This window comes from Podarcis gaigeae (assembly GCF_964106915.1).
Source record: "Podarcis gaigeae genome assembly, chromosome: 4".
NCBI classification, from domain to species: Eukaryota; Metazoa; Chordata; class Lepidosauria; order Squamata; family Lacertidae; genus Podarcis; species Podarcis gaigeae.
In genome coordinates this window covers 81,456,423-81,483,465 of record NC_139677.1, presented here as the reverse complement: position 1 = coordinate 81,483,465, position 27,043 = coordinate 81,456,423, and the positions used below count along the sequence as shown (strand labels likewise).

The 27,043-nt window shown below is 40.9% G+C and overlaps 1 protein-coding gene across 7 annotated transcripts in view; it reads right to left on the bottom strand.

Annotated features, from left to right (window-relative positions):
• The window catches only part of FLT1 (fms related receptor tyrosine kinase 1), a 147,014-nt gene that overhangs the window by 91,689 nt on the left and 28,282 nt on the right, over positions 1 to 27,043 (bottom strand). For 3 of the 7 annotated variants that reach the window (XM_083736108.1, XM_083736105.1, XM_083736107.1), the window contains 3 exons: positions 21,089 to 21,188; positions 2,237 to 2,333; positions 1,311 to 1,534 (listed from right to left, as the gene is read on the bottom strand). In XM_083736108.1, coding sequence (XP_083592234.1) covers positions 1,311 to 1,534; positions 2,237 to 2,244 — 232 coding nt within the window. In that variant the 5' untranslated portion in view covers positions 2,245 to 2,333; positions 21,089 to 21,188. Of the gene's footprint in view, positions 1 to 1,310; positions 1,535 to 2,236; positions 2,334 to 14,450; positions 14,719 to 21,088; positions 21,189 to 27,043 lie in introns of those variants that run through there. The other 4 variants (XM_083736110.1, XM_083736109.1, XM_083736106.1 and 1 more) reach the window with 3 other exon arrangements.

The following is a 27,043-nucleotide window of genomic DNA, read 5'->3' as shown; positions in this document are numbered from 1 at the left end:
AGAAATACATGAACACCCTCTTATGCACCCTGTGAAAGATCACATATTTCTCTTTCCCACTGGTGACAGTAGGAAAACCAAGCAGTCACAATAATCAGAATTGTGGCCAAGCACTATAACAGGTTAATGGATGTGACTCAAGCACTAACCTGATAGTAAAAAATAAATTTCCTAAAAGTCAATTACATTGTTCTTTGACATTCCAGTGCTTTTTCTGGCAATGGGGTGGCATTTCACACCTTTTGCCTAAAAACGCACACACCTAGCAACAATAAGGATATTACTCAATATATATATTTGATACTGTAAGATATGGTTCATGCCATATTCTAATCATTTAATAGACACATTTCTGGTCCGCTTCCTTTCAGATAAAGCATGCAAAATTCCACATGCCCCAAGTCTTTCCTGTTCTTTGTTTTTTCTTAGGCTGGTAGATAAAATGTTAACTCTATTTTCCATTTTGAATTGCATTCCCATGGTAGCCAAACTACATTTGACATAGGAGATCTGTGACTGAATCTCCCAATGCCTTTTTCAAATCTGAAAACATCTGAAGGGGATCCAACTTGGTCTGGGGGCAGTGGTACTGTGGAAGATGATATAGAACCCTTCCACCCACACATACACATTCATTTCAAGTCTGTTCTAGAACAGGGGTGGCTACCCTTTTGCAGGCCAAGCACTGCACTGATCCATGGCTAACCCTCCAACAGTCACATGTCAAAGTGGGTATAAACAAAATGTATAAGTGGGTGTGGTGAAGGTGTAAAGTAGGCATGGCAAATTTTATTTTGAAAAGGAGAAATAGGGGTGGGCAGAGGGGGAAAATCACAGCATATCATAGGATCACACCACAAGGGCCCACAGGAGTGGCCAATTCCCACCCCCCTTTATTTAAAATTGGGGGGGGGGGAATTGTGTAGTACACAAAAGGCTGAGGCATCAAGGCATGACAGTGGAGGACCCACTGGAGCAGTGAATATACATAGAAATAGAAAGAGTCTTTGTGGGTCACAGAAAAACTTTTTGTTGGGCAGCCCACAGGTCAACCACCCGTTCAAAAAGCAAATAAAACCAGAAAAGCCTGGAAATCCGATTACAAATCTCCTGGTTCATGTCTGTTTTGGCCCCACAACTTCAAACACATTGCAACACAACAACCCCAAGTGGTTTCAATGTACCCAGATGTTCCATTGATGATAACATGCTCATTTAGATGTAGATCCCTTTGCTTAAGTAATAATGCAAATTTAGCATTTCAGAGAAGTATTTTTTTAATAAGAAGGAAAAGATAATTGGGATCTTACCATTAATAAATACATATATTGTTGATACTGTCTTCTTCTTCACAGCACTTGAAGATGTATACTTGCAGCTATAATATCCTGTATCACTTGCTTGAGCTTTGTTCAAAGTCAGGCTACTACAGAACTGTTTGCTGTTCCTTCCACAACTATATGGAATTATATTCAGTCGTTCGCTGTCCTTGCTTAGACTTTCAGGCAGAGACCATGAATGAGCCACTTCCCCACTGCAAATGCAGATAAGAAAGCAAAAGCATAAACAAACAAAACAATTATGCTTGGCTACCATTATATGGCACCAATTCCCAAGCCTTAATCATATGGCATCTAGTAATTTCTGGTGCTCCCCTTAATATTGTTTTCTAAAAGCAACATCATAAATAAAAACAAAAGAAAATGAAGAACTATTAAATAGCTGCTTTCCATGCAGAAGACGCCAGGTTCAATCCCCAGCATCTCCAGCTAAGACTGGGAGAGGCCTCTGTTGGAAATCTTGGAATCATAGAATTGTACAGTTGGAAAAGTCTCTGAGGGTCATTTAGTCCAACTCCCTGCAATACAGGAATCTCAACACTCAGTCCCCCATTCAATTTGAAAAGAACCGCTGAAAATCAGTGCAGAGCCAGGCATAGGCAAACTTGGCCCTCCAGATGTTCTGGGACTACAATTCCCATCATCTCTGTCCACTGGTCCTGTTAGCTAGGGATCATGGGAGTTGTAGTCCCAAAACATCTGGAGGGCTGAGTTTGCCTATGCCTGGTGCAGACAATACTGAGCTAAATAGACCAATGAGTCTGACTCGGTATAAGGAAGCTTTCCATATTTCTTCCAACAATAATTCCTTCTTGCAACCAACTAGAAAAACAAACTAGAAAGAAAACCTATTAACCACAGACCAAATTCATAAAAGGTGCACCCTGGTTGGTTACCTGCACATGATGCTTAAAGTATCTCCTTCTTGTATGACATGCTGTGTTCCTGTTATATTTAGCTTTGGACCTTTCCAACTGGACCCCGAACTAGAGCCTAGAAAACAAGGAAAATCCAGATTATTAAAACTGGTGGAAAAACTGATGGGCTTTGTATCTATTCAAATTAATATGTTTTTATCTAAAAGGGCTTAAGTGTTTTCACACAGAGCCAAATTAGCTGGGATGCCATACATGCAATTGCTTGAATGGCTTTGTAAAAGTAAACTGCAGGCACAGTGGATCTGGACCTGCAAATTAGTAGCAATCAGCCACCTGATTAGCTATATTGTATATTCACCTGATATTCTATTGTTCTGATCAGTTGAAAGGATGTGACAAAATCTGCCTCATTAAGTGGTCGAATGTTACAGATTACTGTTAACTGTAATCTATATTTCAGTAAATTTACAATTTTTTGGCATGGTAATGACCATCTCTGTTCACCCAGAATTTATTTATTTCTTCATTACAAAAATATACCACCTTTATCTTCCAAGGGTCTAAGGTGCTGTACATGGTTCAAGAGATAATACTATGCAGATTAATGTCAAAACATAAACATTCATTCAGGCACAACACCTCAAGCAGCCACAGGTGAGAACTAGGACCTACAGGTGAGAACTAAGTGCAAGGTGGCGACAGGGGGACAAAGTTCCCTCGAAGGAACTTGTGTCCCGCACCAGAGGCTCTACCCTCCTCTAACACCCCATACACTATGTATCTATATCTATATTCACTCTGGTTACAGATAGGTAGCCGTGTTGGTCTGCCATAGTCAAAACAAAAAAAATTCCTTCCAGTAGCACCTTAAAGACCAACTAAGTTAGTTCTTGGTATGAGCTTTCGTGTGCATGCACACGAAAGCTCATACCAAGAACTAACTTAATTGGTCTTTAAGGTGCTACTGGAAGGAATTTTTTTTTTGTTTTGACTATATTCACTCTGGTAAATACAATGCCATTATTGACAATACTTTTAAGTGCTCTCTTAAGCAACTTTCTTTTTAAGAGGGCTTGTGGAGCAAACTTGTCAGTCATACTAACTCAACATTCATTATTTCATTTTATTCTACATTCAGATTTATAAATCCTCATGATAATCAAACTAATTTATTATGTACAGTAACTTGCAAAGTTACTCATCCAGTATGCAGCAGATATACATTTTTATTTTATGAGACATGGAAAAAAAATAAAGTCATGAAACTCTCAGATGTTAAGACAGCTTTGAAGAATATGTCAGACTGAAATGCACATGGGACAAAATCCTTAAGTTATTCAGTGTAGGGCTTGATTTTTAAAAGTCCACTACAATCAATACAGTGTTTAGATTCATTTTACACAGCTTATAATCAGGCTGCTTATGGTTTAACCTGAATGTTTGCGTCAATAATGACTGCAGGAATTCACCCAAGAAAAGCCTATCTCTCTCAAACAATAGGTAATGGGGTTAATCTTCCTATGAAGGCAGAATCAGTGAGGTATCAAGAGAAGCAGCAGAAGGGTTGGAACGGAGCAGGGTAGGGATGGGACATAGAAAAGAGAAAAGCAATAAGATAACATGTTGAGTACAAAAGCTTCCCCTTCTGCTCACTAATCATTCTTAAACCTGGTTGGCAAGGAAAGCTAAACCATAGCTTAGCTATGTTCAAGCTTCAGGATCAAGCTTTTCCTCTCTTCTTTTCTTCTTCAGCACGACCACAGGAGAATAGAAATATAATGCCATTGTTGACAAATAACTCTTAAGCACTTCTCTAAAGCACTTTAATCCCATTTAATTTATTCCTTAGCCACGTGTTCCAGGAGCGTAAAGGGTGGATTGCAAGTTCCTCCACCCACCCCTCTGGCTTCTAAAGCAAGCAACTGGATGATATGCAATACAGTCCACAAGAGGGAGAGCATCTAGCTGGCCAATATCAGGCTGGCAGCACTGGGTTTGAGACTACAGTACTGTATTACAAAGCTCCTCTGGAGAAACCCCTGGAGAAATCAGAAGACTGAATCCGTGCCTTCTGCAAGTGATTCTCCCCCTTGCAGGCTGAGCTCAAGTTGCAGTACGGTAGGAGCACAACTATATCCAGTTAAGCTGATTGAGCACAGCCGCTATGGTTTGCAATGCAGATGTACCAGCATTACGACAGAGGCAGATTTAGGGGAACATGATCTGTTCGGTTGCACTGGGTGCAAAGCCTTGGGGAGACACAGGAGCTGACACAACTATGATGTAACGGAAGCCAAGAGCTGGGGGGGGGGGCAAATTTTGAAATCCCAAGGTCTGCCACTGATAATGAAGGAGATTGTGTGTAAAAGTGTGAGAGAGGAGAAGGGCTTAGGGTACAGTCTTTAGGACAGGAATAGAAGCAGGCAAAAGCGATATGAAGTTGGGTGTGTAAGAAGGAGGAAGGGGGAGGTGTATGCTTGACAGTGAGAAGGACCTGAGAATGATATGGACGTGCCAGAGAGACGGGGCTGGAAAAAGAGCACAGAGTGTGGGTGGAACATAGCAAACAAACAAGGCAAATGCTCATTTGAATATTTTTATTTATTTAATTTATTCCATTTATAAATCGCTTCCTATAAAACCTCTGTAAACGATTAACAATATTACAATATCCTGACATGTATTTAAAGCTGTCCGGCATAATTTTGCCACAGTGTTGACAAAAGTGTTCACTTTTTAATTTAATTTAATTTAATTTAATTTAATTTAATTTAATTTAATTTAATGTTGTTGTTGTTGTTGTGATTAAAAGAAAATATGACAGGAAAGAAGGGCCAATGGAGCTGTGTGTACTTTAGATAAATAGCAGATTTGGATTCCTGTGTAATGAAGGCAAAGCAGCTTCTAAAAGGGGAGGTGCCTTTCTGTAAAGTGTGTTTGTGAGCCATAGCGCAATCTTCCCAGGTATCTGAATGTGAGTTAATTATTCAGCCAAGGCTAAATAGGTTCTCCTTGGCAGATCTCTTTTGCATGGAGCAGCACACACCAATTGCTAAGTGCCATTGATTTTCCCCATCCAATGGGTCAAGGTATTTTAAAGTTACTTTTACATCTTTGACTAACTAGAGCAAGATCCTTTGAAATTTGACATACACATTACTACCACCACGGTCACTTCCAGATAACTTCTTTATTGATCATTCATTCTGATTTGTTTGCCCAAGTTTGCAGGGAGGTTAAACAAGGCCAGTTGTTTACTGAGCATTCACTTGGATTTGTTGGGAGGAAAATTATACAATGTTGCAATTGTTATCCCACACATTCAAAGGTATTTCCCCATCACTTTCCTTATCACAAAAGGTCTGAGAAGCGAGTTTGTTGCACAAGAAAATCAAATCAACTTTAACTGCACAATGACTGAATCCCATCCCCAAACACTGAAAGTCTGGAGGTGCCCATGTCCTTTAAAAACAGAGTCAAACACCTGTATACACAGACACAGAAATATATAGCCACACATATTTTAAATTATTTACACCTGAATCCCGTACGTTCAATAAAGCTTACTTCCATACAGTAGCAAGGGGCAGCAGTGTGCACCTGACCTGGCAGCAGAGTCAGAATAATAGCTTGAATTCACACACTTTAGTCTGAACATGGATGTTAAAATAAAATGTAAATTTGGAAATAAATACACCTGCTGGCTGATTGTGATGAATTTTGCTACAATATATCAATTCAAGAAAGCCCTTAAAATGGGCTTTGATTCATTCTTAATTAATACAGAATTGACTTTAAAACATATACAAGCGTTCTCAACACATTAGAGGTTGAATTCAGCCTGAAACACTTCAGAGAGCTGTAGCTGCTTCCCCACCCCCTACACTTATAAAGAGTCAACACTCAAATATACTCTATTTTATATCTGCATTAATTTGTGATCATGATCTTTCACTGAAGCTATCCACTCATTATCATTGGGAAACTAGGGGAAGGGGCTTTGTAGCATTGATTTATTCTATCACAATTCACTGACATAGACAATAGGTGGGAAGGGACTAACAAGTACAGTATGATCAGAACTTAGTACCAACTAGGAGAAAAGGCTGTAGACTGTAGTCTCCAACCATGTAGTAAACAAAGAATTGTAAACAAAGCACTACCATCCCATTTCCCCAGGTTGGTAGACAGTTTCCAAAGAATGAATGACTCCCAACTTGAATGGTTCCATCAGAACAAAACTGGGGGCAGAGGTCTAGGACCCTACTCAGGAGGGCCCCCAAATGCCACAAGGAAGGAAAGTTATACACATTACCATATAAATAGGCTTCCTAAATGACATACAAAGTTTAAAATCACACAACTGCACCACTGCTTAGCTTGCCTCATGGTTGGACCTACAAAAAGACCAGTGTCTTGTGGCAGTTAAAAGTTTCTTGGTGTGCTTAGAATTCATACTGCAACCACACAACAAATAGCAACTCATTTCTACCTAGGACAGGGGTCTGCAACCTTTAAGAAAAAAAGAGCCACTTGGACCCATTTCCGAAGGAAAAAAAAACTGGGAGCCGCAAAACTCGTCATTATAAAAATAACTTTTTTGTCACTTTTTATTATTATTTCTTTGTTTGACCCCTCAGAATTACTCCTCCTCATAGAAATAAACGTTAAATTAACAAGTTACCTTTTTGTGTGTGTGTGTTCTTCACTCCCCTTCAAAACAGTGACCAGCTTACAATGTAGCGGGCGGGCGGGCGGGCAGGTGACGTCGGGACGGTGTGTGACTAACGCACACACTGCCCCCATGCGACGTCAAAGCCAGTACAGCGCCCACCACAGTGGGGAGTGTTGGGGCGCACAATGCGCCTCCTCCCCTCGCTAGTATGCGCCCCGGAGCCGCGGCAAAGGTGTAAAAGAGCCACATGCGGCTCCGGAGCCGCGGGTTGCAGACCCCTGACCTAGGAGGATTACCATATTTTGCTTATTGCTTAGTAATCTGAAAAGATGGGTACATAACTATATTGAAGCCACAGACTTCTGGCTCTTCACTTAACTGATGCACCATGTTACTGCCTCAGGCAACTATTCATCTCTCCATAGGGAAGCCCAGTCAATTTTTAAAAACCATTTAGAACAGACACCCCATTAATACACTGAGTAACCTTTACTGAAGTCATTAATGAGAATAATGTATTTATCTTTTCAAACTGCAGTAGACACAGAGCTTAAAACCTAATGAATCTAAGATTTCTTCAGTGGGCAATGAAGATCTCTATTACAAATCATTTCCACGAAGTTTTTAAGGCTCATTAAACATGCCGTACATTATTTTTTTACGATTACCTGCTAGCCAAAGTGAGCAATTCAATCAAACCAGCGCTACTGGAGTATATATTGTATACATTAAGAAATGCTTCTTACATAGGTAGGAGGGTGATCAACATTTCTTAATAGGAATCTCTAATTTCCACCATTCTAAGTTTTTTTCTCGCAACAAGGCTCATTTATTTTAAATATCAGGATGAGAGCTAGTATACAGAAGTCAGTGGGAGTATACAGGAATGCTCAAAAGGTAATAAACATCCCACTGAATGGCTTAATATTATGCAGTTAGTTGCATTCTTAGCTGATGTGATTTGCTCTTGCTGAATGGTAAGATCACCCAGTGAAGCTTGGAGAGAGAGGGGAGAGGTGGGTGGCAGGACTGCAACCTGGTTAAATAAAATGCAATTGATTAATCATATGAAGTTCTGCAGATGATTTGAAAAAAATCTGTTGATTAAATCAGAGCCAGCCCAAAACACTTTGGCACCTTAGATGAGCCACAAAATGGCTCCCCTTTCCTCACTAGGGAAGAGTGAAGATTGACAACAGGAACAAAGGGGCAATAAAAATATGCACTGGGATCTGCTGATCCTGTGGATCCTGTCACCTGAGGCAGTCACCTCACCTTGCCTCATGAGTGGGTCGGCCCTGGATTAAATATAAAGCCTGCATTTCAAGTGAGATTAGAATGCTGGGGAACTGTCCTTGTGGTGATGGTATGAATGCAGCTCATAAATACATATCCAAAGTGATGGGCAAGTATTTTGTCATTTTGCTATTTTACATTGTTTTAACTGGTTTATTACACTTTTATTGTTTATTTATTATTAATATGCTAACAGGCTGTATATAAATAATAATAGAAATGATGCATGTATAGTCTATAATCTGACACAGTGCTTCCTTTTAGGGAGAAATCCAAAATTCAAAATCAGTTGGAGGTTTGGAATAAGCAAATCTCCAGCTGAAGTCTTTCCTCCCGGCTTAGCCACAGATACACTGTGTAAGTCTTCCATCACAACTCAGCTGAGGACAGGGTAAGTCCCATAAAAGGTGTTATGTACTGAGTTGAATAGGATCCAAAAGGCAGCAGTCTGATTGGTCCTAGAACAATAGGGTCCAGAATGCAGCAGTCTGATTGGTCCACAGGAGCCACCCAATCCAGCTCCAGGTGGAAGTGAATCCGCAACCTGATTGGCCTACAGGTGAATCCCGGAAGTAGCCAATCACTTGAGGCCCATTGTGTAAATAATGTATATAAAGCAGACATTCTGGGGGAACTTCCATTCCTCCTCACCACTATGAGCTGAATAAAGAGCATGAAATCCACTCTCGACTCCGAGTATATTTCACTGGCGACAAGGATGGGATCCCACTGAGCTGACCGCCACACACAGCACCACAACACTGCCACCTGCCACACCGCTGCCTCGCACCGTGCATCCAGGCTTCAGCCCCAGGTCCCAAGGAGCTCAGAATGGCAACCGACAGCAGCCTCTCGCTCGACTCTGAGTATATTTCAAAAGGGATGTTCTGGGGTGTGTGGTGGGGATGTGATAGGGCAGGAGGAGATGTACCCAATTCCAAACTCCTTTCAGCTCAGTCATGTGATCTAGCAACCCAGCAAAAGTTACATTGGCAAAATGGGAGTTTGGAATAGGAGTAAATTGCACTGGCAGTACTTACCCTGACGTAAATTATGCTGGCTTCCTATACTATGGATTGTTCTGTTAAGCTCATCTGACTGCAGTTCAAGCAGCAGCTGAAACATGGCTGCATGAAGACATAGGGCATAATTACACTATAACCCTGTCAAATTTATATCACTTCAATTGGCATGGCTTCACTTCCCTCAAAGAATCCTAGGAATTATTAAAAATATAGGAAGCTTAAGGAGGCTGCTTTATTGGTACAAATAGCTCAGTACTGTCAGTGGTTCCCAAACTTTTTCTCTCTCCCATGGATCACTTGAACGTTTCTGATTTTTTGCCCTGTTGTAGCAATTGTAAGGCACTGTACTAGATCATGAATGATTTTAAATTGTATTTTTACAGACATGATGCAGACCACTTGAATGAAGTTTGTGGTCCACTGGTAGTCCACAGTCTATGGCTTGGGAGTCCCTGACATACACTGACTGGCAGAAGTTTTCTAGATTTCCGAGAGCAGGCATTCCCAGCTCTGTGTGGAGATGCTGGGAATCGGACATGGCACCTTCCACATGGAAAGCAAACGCTCTACCACTGAGCTGAAGCACTTGATTGACAAAGTAATGCGAATTCTCAAGTGACACAGAGATCCCTAGACACATGCACCCTCTAAGAAAGAAGAAGGAAGAGGAAATGACAGTCAGCCCCATTGAATTCTGTGGGGCAAATACACTCACCATTGTCTGACTTTCTATAGAGGAAGTGACAAAACCTCCACAATTCTTAAAAATATTATTTGTAGGAATATTTCTGGTCTTCTCTATATTTCCTTAGTTTAAAGAAACAAACCTTTTCATTGTACTCTGAAGATAAGGTCTGTCAACCGAAGCCTTAGTTGTGCTTTTATACCCTCAGCTCCTTCAGTCTCACTTACTTTCTTTACTACCATAGTCTGTCCATAAATACATTAATCAATATGAGCAAATGTGTAGTATCCAGCACCTCACATAAAATGTGCAAAACAGTCAAGGATGGTTTTGAAAGGTCACTGATACTATACCAGTACCTATGGTGTGAACACAGCATAGTTATCCACTACTGCCTCATCAGCAGCAGCTGCTGGTCTTCATAGCATGCAGTGCCACAGGAAGCTATTTGCTGTTGAGTATTTGCTGTCATTCAAGAAAGTGTACAAATACAAACCCCAGCTCTTGCCACTAATTAAAATTCTAAAGTAAACTGAACACTTATGAGTACCAGTTTTATGTCCTTTGGCCTGCTTATTGCATTTCCTAGCTACTGCAATTACAGAAAAGTCTTCCGAGTGTAGGAGTATCATGGAAAGGATATTTGAGTGTTCCACTGACTCCTATGCACACTTCCAGATCCAGCATAAACTGGTCTTATTTCCCCCAATATTTTGTTCTCATACAATGGTGCTTACATGGTCTGTGTACTGTGTAATTGCCTCTCAAGTAGTAAACTTCTACATGTAGTAAACCAGCCTGCTCAGTTTGCTAAGAGAGCCCTGGACTTCTGCCCCAAAGCCCTGCCCTGATGATATTACTGCTCTTATATCTTTGTGACCTTTGCTTCTCTAGATCCACCACCCTCTTCTGTTCCTCCAAATTAATTTGACTTTATTACTACATAAATGAGGATGCTACTTAAATAGTAAATATTCATTTTAAGGGACAGTAGAGCAACCCCAAGCAATCTACCCTTCCATTGTGTTAGGCAGATTTACTCTTCTGTTTAGCAGCAAATGACAAAATCTCCATCTCTGATCCGCTTGCCTAGCACAGGAATCCACAGTGGTTGTTGAACACAAACTTCCACTTGAGATGCCCTGACTAATGCTATGGAGAGGAGCTGCAACATAAATAAGAGTACTCAGACACTTGAAATACATAGGAAAAAACAAGCCTGGTACTTGGAAAAAGAAGTTTTTCAAATAACACTTGATGACACTAAGGACAAGATTGGGAAATCTGAAAAAGTGTATCAGTGCCAACCCTATATAATATTGTTGGAAATACAGTGGTACCTCAGGTTAAGAACTTAATTCGTTCTGGAGGTCCGTTCTTACTTAACCTGAAACTGTTCTTAACCTGAGGGACCACTTTAGCTAATAGGGCCTCCTGCTGCTGCCACCACACGATTTCTGTTCTCATCCTGAAGCAAAGTTCTTAACCTGAGGTACTATTTCTGGGTTAGCGGAGGCTGTAACCTGAAGCGTCTGTAACCCGAGGTACCACTGTAAGTCCACTGGAACTTGTTCTAAGGAAATGTACAGATAATTGCAGCCTAAATCCTGTTTCACCCAAATCGTCTTCCTGAACTGGTTTAAAATGTTGGTTTAACTCTTGGAAACACTCAGTACATTGTCCTGAATGTAAGTTCTATCACTTTATTTCGATTGTTCTTAGAATTGTGCAACCCACAGAAAACCTTCTGAACTTCTATAAATCTGATCCAATGTCTTTATGCAGTTTGGATCCAAGAAAGGAAACTCAGTACAAGTTCTTATGGTGAACTTAGTGTGATGCTCACAAATATGCTCACCATTAGCAACTGTGCATGTTGTTATACGTTGCCTCTAAACACAATGCCTGGCAGCAAGTCTGGATTGGCCACTAAATATATATTCAGTTCACAACCAATTGCATATTCTTGATAAAACTGAATATCCATATTTCTAATGGCCACTAGTCACAATGGTTATGTTCTGCTTCCTCTGTTGGAGGCAGTATGCCTTTAAATGCTAGGAATCCCAAGTGGGGTGAGTGCTATTGCCTATGGAAAGTCTGAAAGCAAGATCTGAGTGCAACTGTTTGCCCATTGTGTGAATGGGGTGCAGGACTAGACAGGTCATTGGCCTGATCCAGTAGGTTCATGTGTTCTTAAACACTTATTTATCACATATTAAGATTTTGCTTGCTAATAATAATCTCAACAATGCAGAACACTACAGACTTAAGTGTGGTGCCTGTTTTATGTTCTGTTCACTCTTTGCTTCTATAACACTGAATCATTTTAGCATATATATATATATATGGATTTCAGCAACTTTTGTCAATCAGACATAGAATAGCACTGTGTATGATCACCCACCCATTAACTGTCACAAGCATATGAAGGAGCCACAAGCTGCTTATTGGATAAAAATCAAGCAGAAGAAATGTTCACTAGATATGAGACTAAGGACAGTTTTCGTAAGTGATGCTTATTTGTGTTTCCAACACCTCTAACTCATACATAGATCCTACATCCTGTTTAAAATGATCTGATTCCCTTCCCACATTAATAGCCTTCACCAGCAACATGCTCCAAACTACAGCCATTTTCATATATGACATTAAGTAGCATCTTTGAACTTTTCTTACACTATTTATGCCAATGTGAATTTTGCCCATGCCAGATACAAATCAGAAGTGAGTTTTTTCAATTCAATGTACATCCTAGCCAATGTAAGTTTTATTGAAGCAAAAGAACTGAAGACACAATTTAACTGTGTGTGCGCACGCGCAAGCACACACAAATATGTCACTTGTGAAAACACACTTACTATTGCCCTGGCTCTCAGATAAGTGTGCACATGACAGTAGACTTTATCCCAGTTTCTTGGAAGCAAGCTCCATTTCAACCAGTGAAATACTTCTGTTGAGCTGGGTTGCATATCTGAATACCGAAAAATACCATATAAATGCTACCACTCTCTTAATCGCTTTATTTGTAAGAAAACCGCTCTGATGTCAGTGCTCCCTGCTCCCCAAAAAGCAGCCTGATTTCCAAGTTTAAACTTAAAAGGAAAGCGGTGCTGTCAGCAGCATATTTCTAATCCAAACCGAATCAGTGATGATGAGATTCCGCAGGTCGGTTTCTCAGCCACATTGCCAATCTCCACATAACTGCAAAATGCAATTGTCAAGTACTTTAAAATGAAGATAGCTTTAATGTATAGGTTAACCGGGAGTTAGTCCTTTTAGAGCACCCAGGACAGTTCCTCCCTTCAAGACACTAGGCTTAGAATTAAGGAAACACTTCGCTGGGTTGGCACAGAAGAGGAAAAAACTCATCACCCTTTTAATTCAGCGTCAAGTCCCACGACAATCACATACATGCAGAAACTCCTGCGTGCATAAAATTCTAGCCCTGGTACTCCTTTTTTTATAGACAACAGCCCATGCCTGGATGGCGCCGACCCTTAGCTTCCAGCATCCCAGCCCATGTCAGGAAAGAAAACGAATGTCACTTTCTACGGGAAGAGCTTTGGATTCTCCAGACTCCCAGCCAGTTCTGCTTTGTTTTGTTCACCTGGCATTTTCCTACCAATAAGAAGCTCTCGGACTTGGTGCCACACCAGGCATTTTAGCTCCGCGTCTTTGAAAGGCGGATGGTCAGAATGCGAATTCTTTTCCCAGCCGCAGCGCAAGGCTGGGAGCATCAGAGCAGAAGTTACAAGCTGCTCCTACTATATCCACATTAAGAGGGAGAGAAGGGCGGGGTGGGCATGCACTAGTGGAATACTGGAGAGGGCTATTAATTTCTTTAAGAAGGGAGCACCCTTCGAAAAATCCACGTGGAAAGCCCAAGCAGCTGGTTGCAGAGAGGGGTATATGGAAGGGCCGCTCGCCCACTGGGAGGGGGTGGAACGCGCATCCCCATACAAATGGTGCGGCTGGGGAAAGCCCATAGGAACCTTCCTGGAGAAGCCTCGGTGCCGAGAGGCTGACCTGATCCCAGAGGACTGGAGCGTTCATTCCGACCCCATTCCGCGTGGCCAATTTTGGAAGCGATTACTTTTTCCAGATTACAACTAGGCGGCGGCGGCGGCAAATACGGAGCAGCCTGGCCTGACAATCAAAATCCAAGAAGCTGGTTCTGGGGGAAAACCCTTGTTCAGATGAAGGAGGATGCCCTTCCTGACAGGTTTCCAACGCCCCGCTCTTGTTTCTGCGATGGCAATGATGACCCGTCGCTTAAAAACCGAGCGCATTTTAGAGAAGCGAGCGCAAGGTGCCGCAAGGTAAGCGCGCCCGCGCGCTGCGCTACACCAGCCTTGGAGGGAGCCGGAACAGGGACACGCTGGCTGGATCCTGGCAGACCCCGAGGGCCCCTTTCTCTTGTGCGTTGTCCTAAAGCCCGATTCCTCTCAGATCCCCGTCCGCAGGATCCAGAAAGGCGTAAAGGATGGAGCGGCGCCCGTGCGCCCAGGGAAGAGAAAGACTTGCCGGTCCGCCGCCAGCAGCACTTACCTGCCAGAAGGAGCCAGCAGTTCAGCAGTCCGCCCAGCACGGCTCCAGAAAGCCCCCAACCAAACATGCCGCCCATCCGAAGCACGCCGATCGCTGCAAGGAGGAAACTAACTGCTCCGAAGTGAGTCCTGCTCCCTCTCTCGCCCAAGGTCCGGCAAACCCCGGCGCCGCGGAATAGGAACTTTCCCTCCTCTCGCTCTCCCCTTCCCTCCTCCGCAGACAGAGCGGATCGAAAGCAAAAGGTAGTATCCGAAGGGCGCTCAGCTTGCCGGGCTCGGCCCTTTTATAACCTCCCCAGCCCATATCCTCCCTCCCAATCACGCCTCCACCCCCCACGTCACTTGCCCCCACACGTCCGTCTCTCCCCCCCCCCCCCATTACAGCAATACCTTCGGCCGACCCCGCTTCCTGCCTGGGGTGAGATAGTTAAGATTGGCCGGCAGATTTCTGAAGGGGAACGAGGAGCACGACTTCTCGTCTTTGGCACGCTCCACTCCAGATCGGATTCCATTGCGCGGGGAGGGGGCGGGGAGGTGTTAAGCACCCTGGTTGTACTTGCTGTGCCAAACTGATCCCGCCGTGCGGGTGGGTTGATAGAAAATCGCAGGGATTTATTGGCAGCTCCGTCCAAGAACGGCGCCACTCTTAAGCAGTGGACTTCGCAGAAAGTGGATATGGCTTTTTGTACAATGCTTCTGGAAATCGTCTTTAAAGACTGTCCTTTTTCATAGTCTTCCCTGGATTCCCACAAAACTGGAAGTGTTCAGGTTTTGTACTGAACGTAGGAATAATTGCGAAACGCACAACGCAGTGGAAGCCGGGGGGGGGGTGAACCAGGTGAAAAGCCCGTTTAAATTTGTTTGGGGGACTAGTTAAAAGCGTAAGAAAATCCCTCTTGGAACTGACCAAAAGTCAATCGACCCGAAGAGCTTGCTCCTCACAGCGGCCATTCAGATGTCTCCAGGATACCCCATCAGCAGGTCCTCCCTAACGACTACTGTGTCTTGCTTTGAAAAGTGGAGGTTCTATGTAATCAGCGTGGTAGATCTTTTGCTGCAGTTTTAGATCTGCACGCAAACGGAAAGCACGCAAACGACATAAAACTGGAAGGTATCCGTCCTATCTTATCAACCGTTCCTCTTGAGCTGCTACATGGATTGCCCAATCTGCCACCCAACTGAATCCGAGACCAAAACTTCTTTTTATCTATCTCAAAAGACCGAGGTTCCTCAACCCCCTAAGTGATGCAACTACATCAGCATTTGAGGAAACTTCCTCCTCCAGGATGTTTCATCCCGGAGATCAATATCGCTCTCTGTGACTTCGTACCTAGGCGTGTGGTTCCCAATAGCTTCTGAGGCTAGGGCAAGATCATCACGATCCTCTGTAGGCGGAGTCTGGGGTCCCCTCTTGCAAGCAGCAACCGCAGCCTTAGGTTTCTAAGAACTCGTTCACGAACACATGCAACATGAGACGGTTCAGAAGCGTCCCCGGGAGCAGCTAACACGACTAACAGCAACGCTTAGATTTAACTAGCTAAAGTCGATCATCGTAGACGATGGGCAGCTTGCAATCACAGTTACTACCTCTGCCCTGCCTAATTATAGCTATAATCTGTTATAGGTTTATGGACTAGCACAGTAAATGCTATTCTAAGAAGTCGGCTATCTCTAAACTTAAATTACAAAATTTGTTTGGTGTACCAAAATACTCTTTCCTCCATATACCCCCTCTTCATTATTTTATTGCAATGTGGAAAAGATAAAGGATAAATACAAAAGCAATTGGAGGAAAAATTTCTTCTATAAGGGGTGTTCAAAGTTTTCTTATTTTTTTGCTCATCTTTGAGCAAGGATATTTTTTTTAATGTGCTATGCTATAGTAACAGATGCTTATAATGATCTATGAACATGTACCACTTTGAGGGTGCTTCCAGGCTATTACTGTTTTTTGCATTGCATTCAAATTTAGGTCATGCAGTTATAGTTGATTTGGAGTGCTTGCACAACAAATGCGCTTCCCCAAATGCGCTTGCAGTATGAGAAGTGATGGGAAAATGCACTGGAAAGCATGAGAACACTTGCTTCTATATGACATCATCTAGCCTCCCTACAAACTAAAAAGATAAATAAATAGCCAACTCTGTCTAGTCTCCTTGCAAAGAAATCAGAATGAATGTTCTATAAGCAGGTGGCCTGGAAGCACCCTGAGGAGTGGGAAGCAGCTAGTTGCATTTGCAAAGCTACCTAAACAAAACAGCAACATGTAATTGGCATTTTATACTATTGGCATTAGATGATCGGATGTGACCTCTCAGTAGCTAATACTTTCTTTGTTCCAATCACATGTCATCATGACAAGTGTAAGCTACGCTCAGTTTCCTTTTTTTAAAAAAATAAAAATTATTAAATATTTTATTAGTACAGTAAAAGAGAAAACAGAATAAACAGAAAGCAAAACAAAAAAAAAAAAGAAACGGATATAAAATTAACATCTTATAGTAGCCATATTTTCTTCGCTTTTTGGACTTCCTCACATCTCTCGCTCCTGCGTTCCAAATTTATACAACTTTAACCAGCAACTTATCACCTTATTTCTATTCTTATTCTATAAATTTCCAATATTTTGTCCCTAACTTTGAATATTTTTATCTAAGTCTTAAATACCTAATTTTGACATGATATTTATTCAAAATTTATTTTTCTCTTAAAATTCACTCATTCTCATATTCTTTTCAACTAACTTAATGGTGCCATGTTATTTTCAATCTCTCATCCTTCTTAGCACTCATATAATTTACAGTGTTTTTGTAAATAGTCCTTGAATTTCTTCCAATCCTCTTCCACTGCTTCCTCTCCCAGGTCTCGGATTCTGCCGGTCATTTCTGCTAGTTCCATATAGTCCATCAGTTGCATCTGCCATTCTTCCAGCGTGGGCAAATCTTGGGTTTTCCAGAAGCTACGCTCAGTTTCCAACAATGTAAAAACACACTCAGAACAAAATGATCCATTCTAGAAGCACTTCCTGTGCTTTTGCATAGCTCTTGTTCATTTTAGTAGGGTTTGCTCAGCAGAATTTCTTGATGTCTTGTACCCTTGATACTATGGATGATATTGAACTAAGGTCTCATCCGCACTTTGCTTGTCTCATGCCTAGAAAAAAAAGGTTATGTGCAAAAAGTATTGGAAGACTCCTACCCTGAATTCTGTTTTCTCAAGCTTGAGCAGCAGATTTTCACAGAAATTCCTGATTATTCTAATTTTAGATTATTGCATTTGCATGCTATTTCTTCAATATTGACAGTTATTTACTTCAAATACCAGCACTGAATGCTTTATTACAGGCATATTTGCCATGATCATGCTGAATTACGTATATTGTAATCTTGAGGTGGCATATATGGCTATTTGTTCTAGTGATATAAGGATTGCTAAACTTGTTATTGTTGCAACAAGACAGTGATGTGGCCTTGAAAGAGTGGTATTTTACAAAATTGCAAATATATTGAAAATATCTCTGCCCTGAAGAACACATGGCCGCAACAATTGTACACAAATAACAACACATGAGCAGGATGTCTTGATGCAGATTTCTCAATATATATTATTAAATATTAGTTAATGTATTCCCACACAACACACCTGCTAGGTAAGCAAACATCATTATCCTAATTTACAGAGAAGGAAATGAAAGCACACGGAAATTAAGCAATTGGGCTAACATCACAGGAAGTTAGTGACGAAGCCAAAAACAGCCCAGATCTCTTGAGTCCCACAAAACCATATTGAATCAGGATTTTTTTTTTTAAAAAAAAAATGATTCAGCTTTCCAGTTTTAAAAGCATTGGTTGGAGTGTTTCCTGAAGACGTGAAAAACTCTTATTAAAATATAAAAAACAACAACCCTTCTCATCATTGTAGGACTGGCTGATGGTCCTACATCTTAGATTCATATCCTGTCCTTGATACTGGCCAATAACAAATATCTCAGAGGAAAAGAACAAGAAGCCACAGGGTTCATTTTTATTGATGTGAATGTTATATAAGGATCCTATTCTCTATTTTCAAAATTCCCAAACATCATTATTATTATTATGGAACAGCTGGGAAAATGTGATTTCTATAAAGCCTTAAGTTTACTTCTTTCCCATCACATAAGCAAATCCAAATGCTTTTCCTTGTTTTAATAATGAGAGATAAGGCCCCGTCTCCCAAAAGGAATTAAAGATGGGAAGGAACAGCAGTAGAGGATAAGCCCTAATCTGATCTTTAGATGAATTTCCCAAGCCAAAACTCTACTTCACCAACCCTACTTCCTTTCAGGTTCCATGACTTCCCATGTGATAAAGATCCAGGAGTTGCTACAACTCTCTCACAGGTCATTGCAGAGGACCCAAGCCTACTGAAATTTCAGTTGAAACATCATCCACCACAAGAAACAGGTCCATGCAGAACAATGAACAAGAAAAGGCTCATATTCAGAAACTGAAAAAGTTAGGAGAGCATAGAACAAGTCACATTCTTTTTTAAAAAAATATTTATTAAATATTTTCTTAATACAATAGAAAAAACAAACAAAATAACATATAATTTTCCAATAACCATATTTTCTTCACTTCTTTGGACTTCCTCGCATCTCTCGTTCCTGCGTTCCAAGTTTTTCGAGCTTTACCCAGCAATTTATCACCTTGTTTCAATTCTTATATTATAATTTTCCAATATTGTGTCCCTAATTTTAGATAATTTTACCCAAACCTTAAAAGCTTAATTTTAGCATAATATTTATCCAAAATTTATCCTTTTTTATATTTTCATTTATCTTCATATTCCTTTTAACTAGCTTAATGGTGCCATATTGTTAATAATCTTACATCTTTCTTAACACTCATACAATTTACAATATTTTTGTAAATAATCCTTAAATTTCTTCCAGTCCTCCTCCATGGCCTCTTCTCCCAGGTCTCGGATTCTGCCAGTCATTTCTGCTAGCTCCATATAGTCTATCAGTTGCATCTGCCATTCTTCCAGTGTGGGCAAATCTTGGGTTTTCCAGTGCTTGGCGACAAGTATCCTTGCTGCTGTTGTTGCATACATAAAAAATGTTCGGTCCTTCTTTAACACCCTCTGGCCGACGATGCCCAAAAGAAAGGCCTCTGGTTTCTTAGGGAAGGTACACTTAAATACCTTTTTCAACTCGTTATATATCATTTCCCAGAAAGCCTTAACTCTAGGGCAGGTCCACCAGAGGTGAAAGAACGTTCCTTCAGTTTCTTTACATTTCCAACATTTATCATCAGACAAATGGTATATTTTTGCAAGCTTGACTGGAGTCATGTACCACCTATATATCATTTTCATAATATTTTCTTTCAAGGCATTACATGCCGTGAATTTCAAACCGGTGGTCCATAACCTTTCCCAGTCAGCAAACATGATATTGTACCCAATGTCCTGTGCCCATTTTATCATAGCCGATTTGACCGTTTCATCTTGTGTATTCCATTTTAGCAGCAAATTATACATTCTTGAAAGTACCTTAGTCTTAGGTTCTAACAATTCCGTTTCTAACTTTGATTTTTCCACCTGGAATCCTATCTTTTTATCCAACTTGAAAACCTCTTTGATCTGAGCATAATGTAACCAATCTCGCACTTTATCTTTTAATTTCTCCAAACTCTGCAACCTCCAATTATCTCCATCTTTTTCTATTATTTCCCAATATTTCGGCCATTTGGCCTCCATATTGAGTCTTTTCCGGGCCTTAGCTTCCATTGGTGATAGCCACCTTGGGGTCTTATTTTCCAATAAGTCTTTATATTTTATCCAGACGTTGAACACTGCTTTCCTGACAATATGGTTCTTGAAAGCCTTATGACTTTTGACCTTGTCATACCACAAATATGCATGCCATCCATAAGCATTGTTAAAACCATCCAGATCCAAAACCTCAGTGTTTTCAAGAAGCAGCCAGTCTTTCAACCAGCAGAAAGCTGCTGATTCATTTAAGTCTGGCAGGGCAAAGCCCCCTCTTTCTTTAGCATCAGTTAGTATCTTAAACTTAATTCTGGGCTTTTTGCCCTGCCAGACAAATTTGGAAATATCTCTTTGCCACCTCCCAAAACACTCCATTTTATCCACAATCTGTAAAGTCTGGAACAAAAACAGCATTTTTGGCAATACATTCATCTTTATAGCAGCAATTCGTCCTGACAAGGAAAGTTTCAATCTTGACCAAACTTCTAAATCCCTTTTAATTTCAGACCAACACTTTTCATAGTTATCCTTAAATAGACTCATATTCTTCGCTGTTATGTTTACCCCTAGGTATCTTACTTTTTTAACCACGTTTAACTCTGTCTCTTTCTGAAACCTTTCTGATTCTGAAGGTGTTAAATTTTTTTCCAATACCTTGGTTTTCTGCTTGTTGAGTTTAAATCCCGCCACCCGACCAAACTCCTGAATCAATTGTAATACCCTTTTCGTACTAGATTCTGGCTCCTATAGGGTCAAAACTAGGTCATCTGCAAAAGCTTTAAGTTTATACTGTTTTGCTCCCACCTGAATTTCTTCCACCAACCGGTCTCCTCTAATCATATTCAAGAGCACCTCCAGGACCGAACAAGTCACATTCTTACCCACCTTTTCATGACAGGTCGAATGAACCAGGAGGTAGCAGAACAGTTTCCCTCTAGGCAAACATAAAGCAGATGTATCACAAATTCAGGTTTGTTACCAGCACCTGTTGATGTAGGACAAGCACATGATGAGGACCAAACTACTCCACCCATTTATTTTTCAAATAAAAAGCAGTTGTGGCCCACCTGATATATATTGCACTCCTGATTGAAGACTCACACCAGTTTCCTGCTAAAAATAGTGCCCTTCCCTGCTGTTTGCAGTGAAGGGCATGCACCTTCAGGAACAAGTAGCAAGAGGGGCAACAGGATATGTTCAGCAGCAGACTGGCATAGGGCCTGATGAATCTTAGTTGGCAATGCATTCCACAAGATGGTTACTACAACAGAAAACTCCCTCGTAGCCAGCCACTGGGCACCATGGGGTTGGATGAGCTGGAGTGGTAGGTCAGATGATGACCAGAACAGGGAGATATACAGAAGATGGTACTCAAGTCCCATGCCATTTAGGGTTTTAAATGTTAGCCCCAGTACAGTCATAAATATACTTCAGGTTGAGCGCTTTCGGGTTGCGCTCTGTGGTGACCCAGAAGTAACAGAGCTTGTTACTTCTGGGTTTCGCCGCTTGCGCATGCGCAGACGGTCAAAATGACGTCACGCGCATGCGCAGAAGTGGAGAAACGCGATTTGCGCATATGCGCTGTCGCATCTTACATTCTGTTCAGGATGCGAACGGGGCTCCGGAACAGATCCCGTTCGCATCCCGAGGTACCACTGTATCTTGATTTGAGTTCATGCAGAGAAAAACAAAATTGATGTAAAATATTGTGCAGCAACCTGCACAAATAAAATAAAATATGTGTAATATAGTTAAAATGCTTATAGTTAAAATACAGCCAAAATCCTGACCCGGTTGGAACATTTTGTACCATTTTGCTGTGGCATAAATGCTTTTCAATGGCAGCCTCACATGAAGCATCCTGCAGTAATTTAAACCGGAGTTGACTTATGGATAACCACAGCAATTCAAATGTGTTAGCAGTGGTCATAGCTGGTAAATAAGCTGAAGCTAGAAAAAGGCCCCTCACTTCCACATTGAGTAACAGTGTCAGATCACCAAGCAGAACCAATAAGGCTATATTTTTATCTTTCTCACAGTGCAAGTCACCCACTATGGCAATCAAGGCAATTTCAATATCACCACCCCAAACCAGGCCAAAAGCCAGACCGGATGGGAGCTACATAATCAGTTTCATCCACAACCTCACTACCACACATTCACATACCTTGCCCAGTTATGAAACGGAGCGATAATATAGCCAGAAGGGTCTGATTAAGATGTTTTCAATAAAGTCTGTACCACTGCCACTTACAGGTAGATACCCCTCTCTAAAAGAGGTATCTACTACGTCATATTCAGGTATATTGGATCCAGTACACTGGAAGTACTGATTCAACAAGCAAAGATGGACAAGGTCACAGGTGGTCAACAAGGTGATTCCTTCTGCGTCATGAAAATAAATAAAAACAGTATAAAACAAAACACAGTGATCCAATAAAACAGTCTAACTGGAGTCTCCATAGATTCATAGGATTGTAGAGCTGGAAGGGACTCCAATGGTCATCTAGTCCAAACCCCTGGTTCAGCCCATATGCATCTTCTCTCCAATACTCCAAATATTATCTAAATTCAACCATGTATTAGTTTCTAACATTAACTAACTAGCAGTTATGGGTGCCCTTGCACCCCCAAACTCTGTTATCCTAGATCTAGATCTATAACAATAGACATGACCACCCACATGACCCAGGTCTCAATTATGCATTCCAGGTTAATGGGTTGATCTGAAACTTAAGTTTTGAATAACAGCTGATTTCCCTTTCACTGATCTGGCATAAAGCAGCAAGGTGTTGAGAACCAATGGGAAATATGAAGAGCAAGCCTCTTGTCAGGGAACCACAAATAGATGAAAGACCAAATTAAGTACAGTATTAGCTGTTATAGATAGATAGATAGTTATCTATAATTGTAGCTATTTGAAAACCTAAGTAAATTCTGGACTTGTCTTTCCCATGGAATAATAGACAATTTGACCTTGAACAGAGGCAGGTGTGGAATGAGTGGCTCAGGGAGAACAAGGGCAGCTAAAGCAAAAGCCAAACAAACTGTACAACTTGTTCAAACAACTTTGACTCATCAACGTAGATCATCGGTCCCAGCTGTGCTGGAAGCACAGAGGGGGGAAGTGGAACAGCCTGCAGTAGAAGATATGGCAACAGGAGGATCTGAAGGAGTTCTGAAACAAATTTTGGAGCAACTTGCAATTTTAAATCAAAAAGTGGATAACCAATCAACAAAAATTGACCAAGCTACATCCTCGATTAGTAAATTAACTGATCAGGTTTCCCAGCACACTCAGGCAATCGAAAATTTGCAAGGAGCAACGGCTGAAAATCACAAACTAGCTGAGGAAGCCAACCAAAAAGCAGAGCAAGCAAACAAGAAGGTTGATGAGATCAAGGGAGAAGTGAAGCCTCTGCAAAGACAGATAGGGGAACAACAAGCCTATCTGTCAATGGTTGAACTGAAAAATCGGGAGAATAATCTCAGGCTGAGAGCCATCCCAGAACTTGAACAAGAAGATTTGAGTGGTTATTTGACATCTGAATTTTTTAAGTTCTGGGGCATAGAAGAAGATAAGGATTTTAAAATTGTAACTGCATTCAGACTGGGAAGATTGGTAAAGAAAGACAAATCCAGAGACTGTTTGATTATTTTGAGATCAAGGGAAGAAAGAGATAAGATACTAGGCCTGCATTTTAGAAAATCACTGGAGATACAAGGTAAAAAGGCTGAAATTTACAGAGACATACCGAAACAACTATTGGACCTTAGAGCCACCTATTTAGAATTGTCTAAATTGTTGAGATACAACGCAATCCCTTATAGGTGGGAGTTCCCACAAGGACTATCTTTTACCTACAAGGGGAAGAAAGTCAGAATTAAAACAACAGAAGACCAGCAAAAGTTCCTGCACGACCACGGGGAAGACCTTCAAAAAGGAGCAACAGCATCTTGGCCACCACCACTACCTGGACAAACACCACCTGGAGCTGGACCTACGTTTCCACCTCCGGGATCAGAGGAAAAAGAAGACACCCCATTGTAGTATCAACAAATTAATCCAGGATGTCTCTGCAGCTACTCAGTTGGAATATAAATGGTGGAAATTCCCCGGAAAAAAGAAGAAAAGTATTTCATATCTTGAAAAAGGAACAATTGGACATTATTTGTTTGCAAGAAACTCATGTGACTAGGCTCCATAGGAAAGTGTTAATTAACAAAAGATTAGGCCAGGAATTTATTTCATCAGACAAAGTTAAGAAAAGAGGAGTGGTGATATATGCAAAGGAGAGCCTGTCACCGAAATTTTTATTTAAAGATGAACAAGGAAGAATTCTGGCGATTGAAATTCAGACACAAGGAGAAAAATTTTTGATACTAGGAATATATGCACCAAACGAGGGGAAATCAGAATTTTTCAAGAAGCTGCATGAGACTTTGCTGGACTATTTGGACTATTCCAACATCATTATGATGGGAGATATGAACGGGGTCGTATCAACAAATATGGACAAGTCACATAATCAAAACATAACAAAAGACGGCAGGCTACCTAAAACTTTTTTTGAATTAACTGACAATATGGATTTGATTGACATATGGAGGATAAAGAATCCCCTAGGTAAAGAAGGAACCTTCTTTTCTGAGGCTCACCTGACCTGTCATGGACACGAATCGACCAGATATGGACAACTAGAGGACTGGCACCCAAGACTAGAAAAGTGGAAATCTGCCCAAGAACCTGCTCCGACCATAATGCCTTGAAAGTGGAACTGAGACTTAATTTAACCGGCTCTTTTAGATGGAAAATGAACGACACCTTATTAAGAGATCAGGAGATTGTGAAGAAGGCCCAAAAAACTTTAAAAGACTATTTTGAGATAAACTTAAATACTACGGTGGAAAAAAGAACAATCTGGGACGCAAGTAAAGCAGTTATGAGAGGGTTTCTGATACAACAAAATACGATTAAGAAAAGACTCTGGAATGAAAAGAAGGATAAGATATTGGAGAAAATAAGAGAAGGAGAGAAAAAACTAAGATCTAGGCCAAAGTCGAAGGAGGTGCTGAGAGAAGTGAAATTCTACCAAGCACAATATTCGAAATTGATAAATCAAGAGGTGGAATGGAAAATCAAGCAAATGAAGCAAAGATCATTTGAATCAGCAAATAAATGTGGGAAACTGCTAGCATGGCAGTTAAAAAAGAGACAAAAATTAAATACAGTTACAAATCTAGAGACTGAAGGGAGAATTGTTCAGAAACCAGAAGAAATTAGAAAGTGTTTCCAGAGATACTTTAAAGAACTTTACGCACAGGGGCCACAGAAAGAGTTTGAGGTGGATCAGTTTTTAAAAATTAATGGATTACCAAAATTACCTCAGGAAAAGAGAACAATCCTGAACTGTAAAATAACACAACAAGAGATTGAAGGTGCCATCCAGAACTTACAATTAGGCAAATCTCCAGGCCCTGATGGATTAACCTCCAAATACTACAAGATTTTGAAAGATTATTTGATACAACCTTTGATGGAGGTCTGCAACCAGATTATGGAGGGGAAGAAGGCACCGGAAACGTGGAAAGAAGCTTTCATCACATTGATACCTAAATCAGAGACTGAAAAGACCCAACTCAAGAACTACCGTCCCATCTCACTCCTAAATGTGGATTATAAAATTTTTGCGGACATTCTGGCAAGTAGGTTTAAGGAAGTACTTAATGGAGTGATCCATAAGGACCAGACGGGCTTTCTCCCTGGCAGACATTTGTTTGACAACACCAGAAACATCATCGACATTTTGGAATTCCTACAAACAAATATCAATACGAGAGCGGTGTTAATTTTTATTGATGCGGAGAAAGCCTTTGATAATATTTCCTGGATGTTTATGAAGAAAAATTTGGAAGGGATGGGAGTGGGACGGGGGTTTGAAAATGGAATAGAAGCAATTTATACAGAGCAAAAAGCTAAATTGATAGTGAACAATGTGGTGACAGAGGAGTTTAAAATTGAAAAAGGGACACGGCAGGGGTGCCCCCTATCCCCTCTTTTATTTATCTCAGTCCTGGAGGTGCTTTTGAACATGATCAGGGAGGACCGGTTGGTACAAGGAATTCAGGTCGGAGTGAAACAATACAAACTGAAAGCATTTGCAGATGATTTGGTTTTAACATTACAGGAGCCAGTACCCAGTACAAAAAAAGTTTTAGAATTGATACACGAATTTGGTCGGGTGGCGGGATTTAAGTTGAATAAGCAAAAAACTAAGGTTTTGGTTAAAAATTTGACTTCTGCAGAAACAGAGGAGTTTCAGAAAGAGACAGAATTAAATGTGGCTAAAAAGGTGAAATACCTAGGGGTCCATCTGACCTCAAAAAATTTGAATCTGTTTAAAGATAATTATGAAAAATGTTAGTCGGAAATCAAAAGAGATTTGGAAATTTGGTCAAGACTGAAACTTTCCTTGTTGGGCCGAATCGCAGCTATAAAAATGAATGTATTGCCGAAAATGTTATTTCTGTTCCAGGCCCTACAGATCGTGGACAAAGTGGAATGTTTTGGAAAGTGGCAAAAGGATATTTCTAAGTTTGTCTGGCAGGGCAAAAAGCCCCGAATAAAGTTTAAAATATTAACTGATTCGAAAGAAAGAGGGGGGTTTGCCCTGCCGGACTTGAGGATATATTATGAGTCTGCAGCCTTTTGCTGGTTGAAAGATTGGTTTCTTTTGGAGAACACTGATGTCCTGGATCTGGAAGGGTTTGATAATGCGTTTGGTTGGCATGCATATCTGTGGTACGACAAGGTTAAGGTTCATAGATTGCTCAAAAACC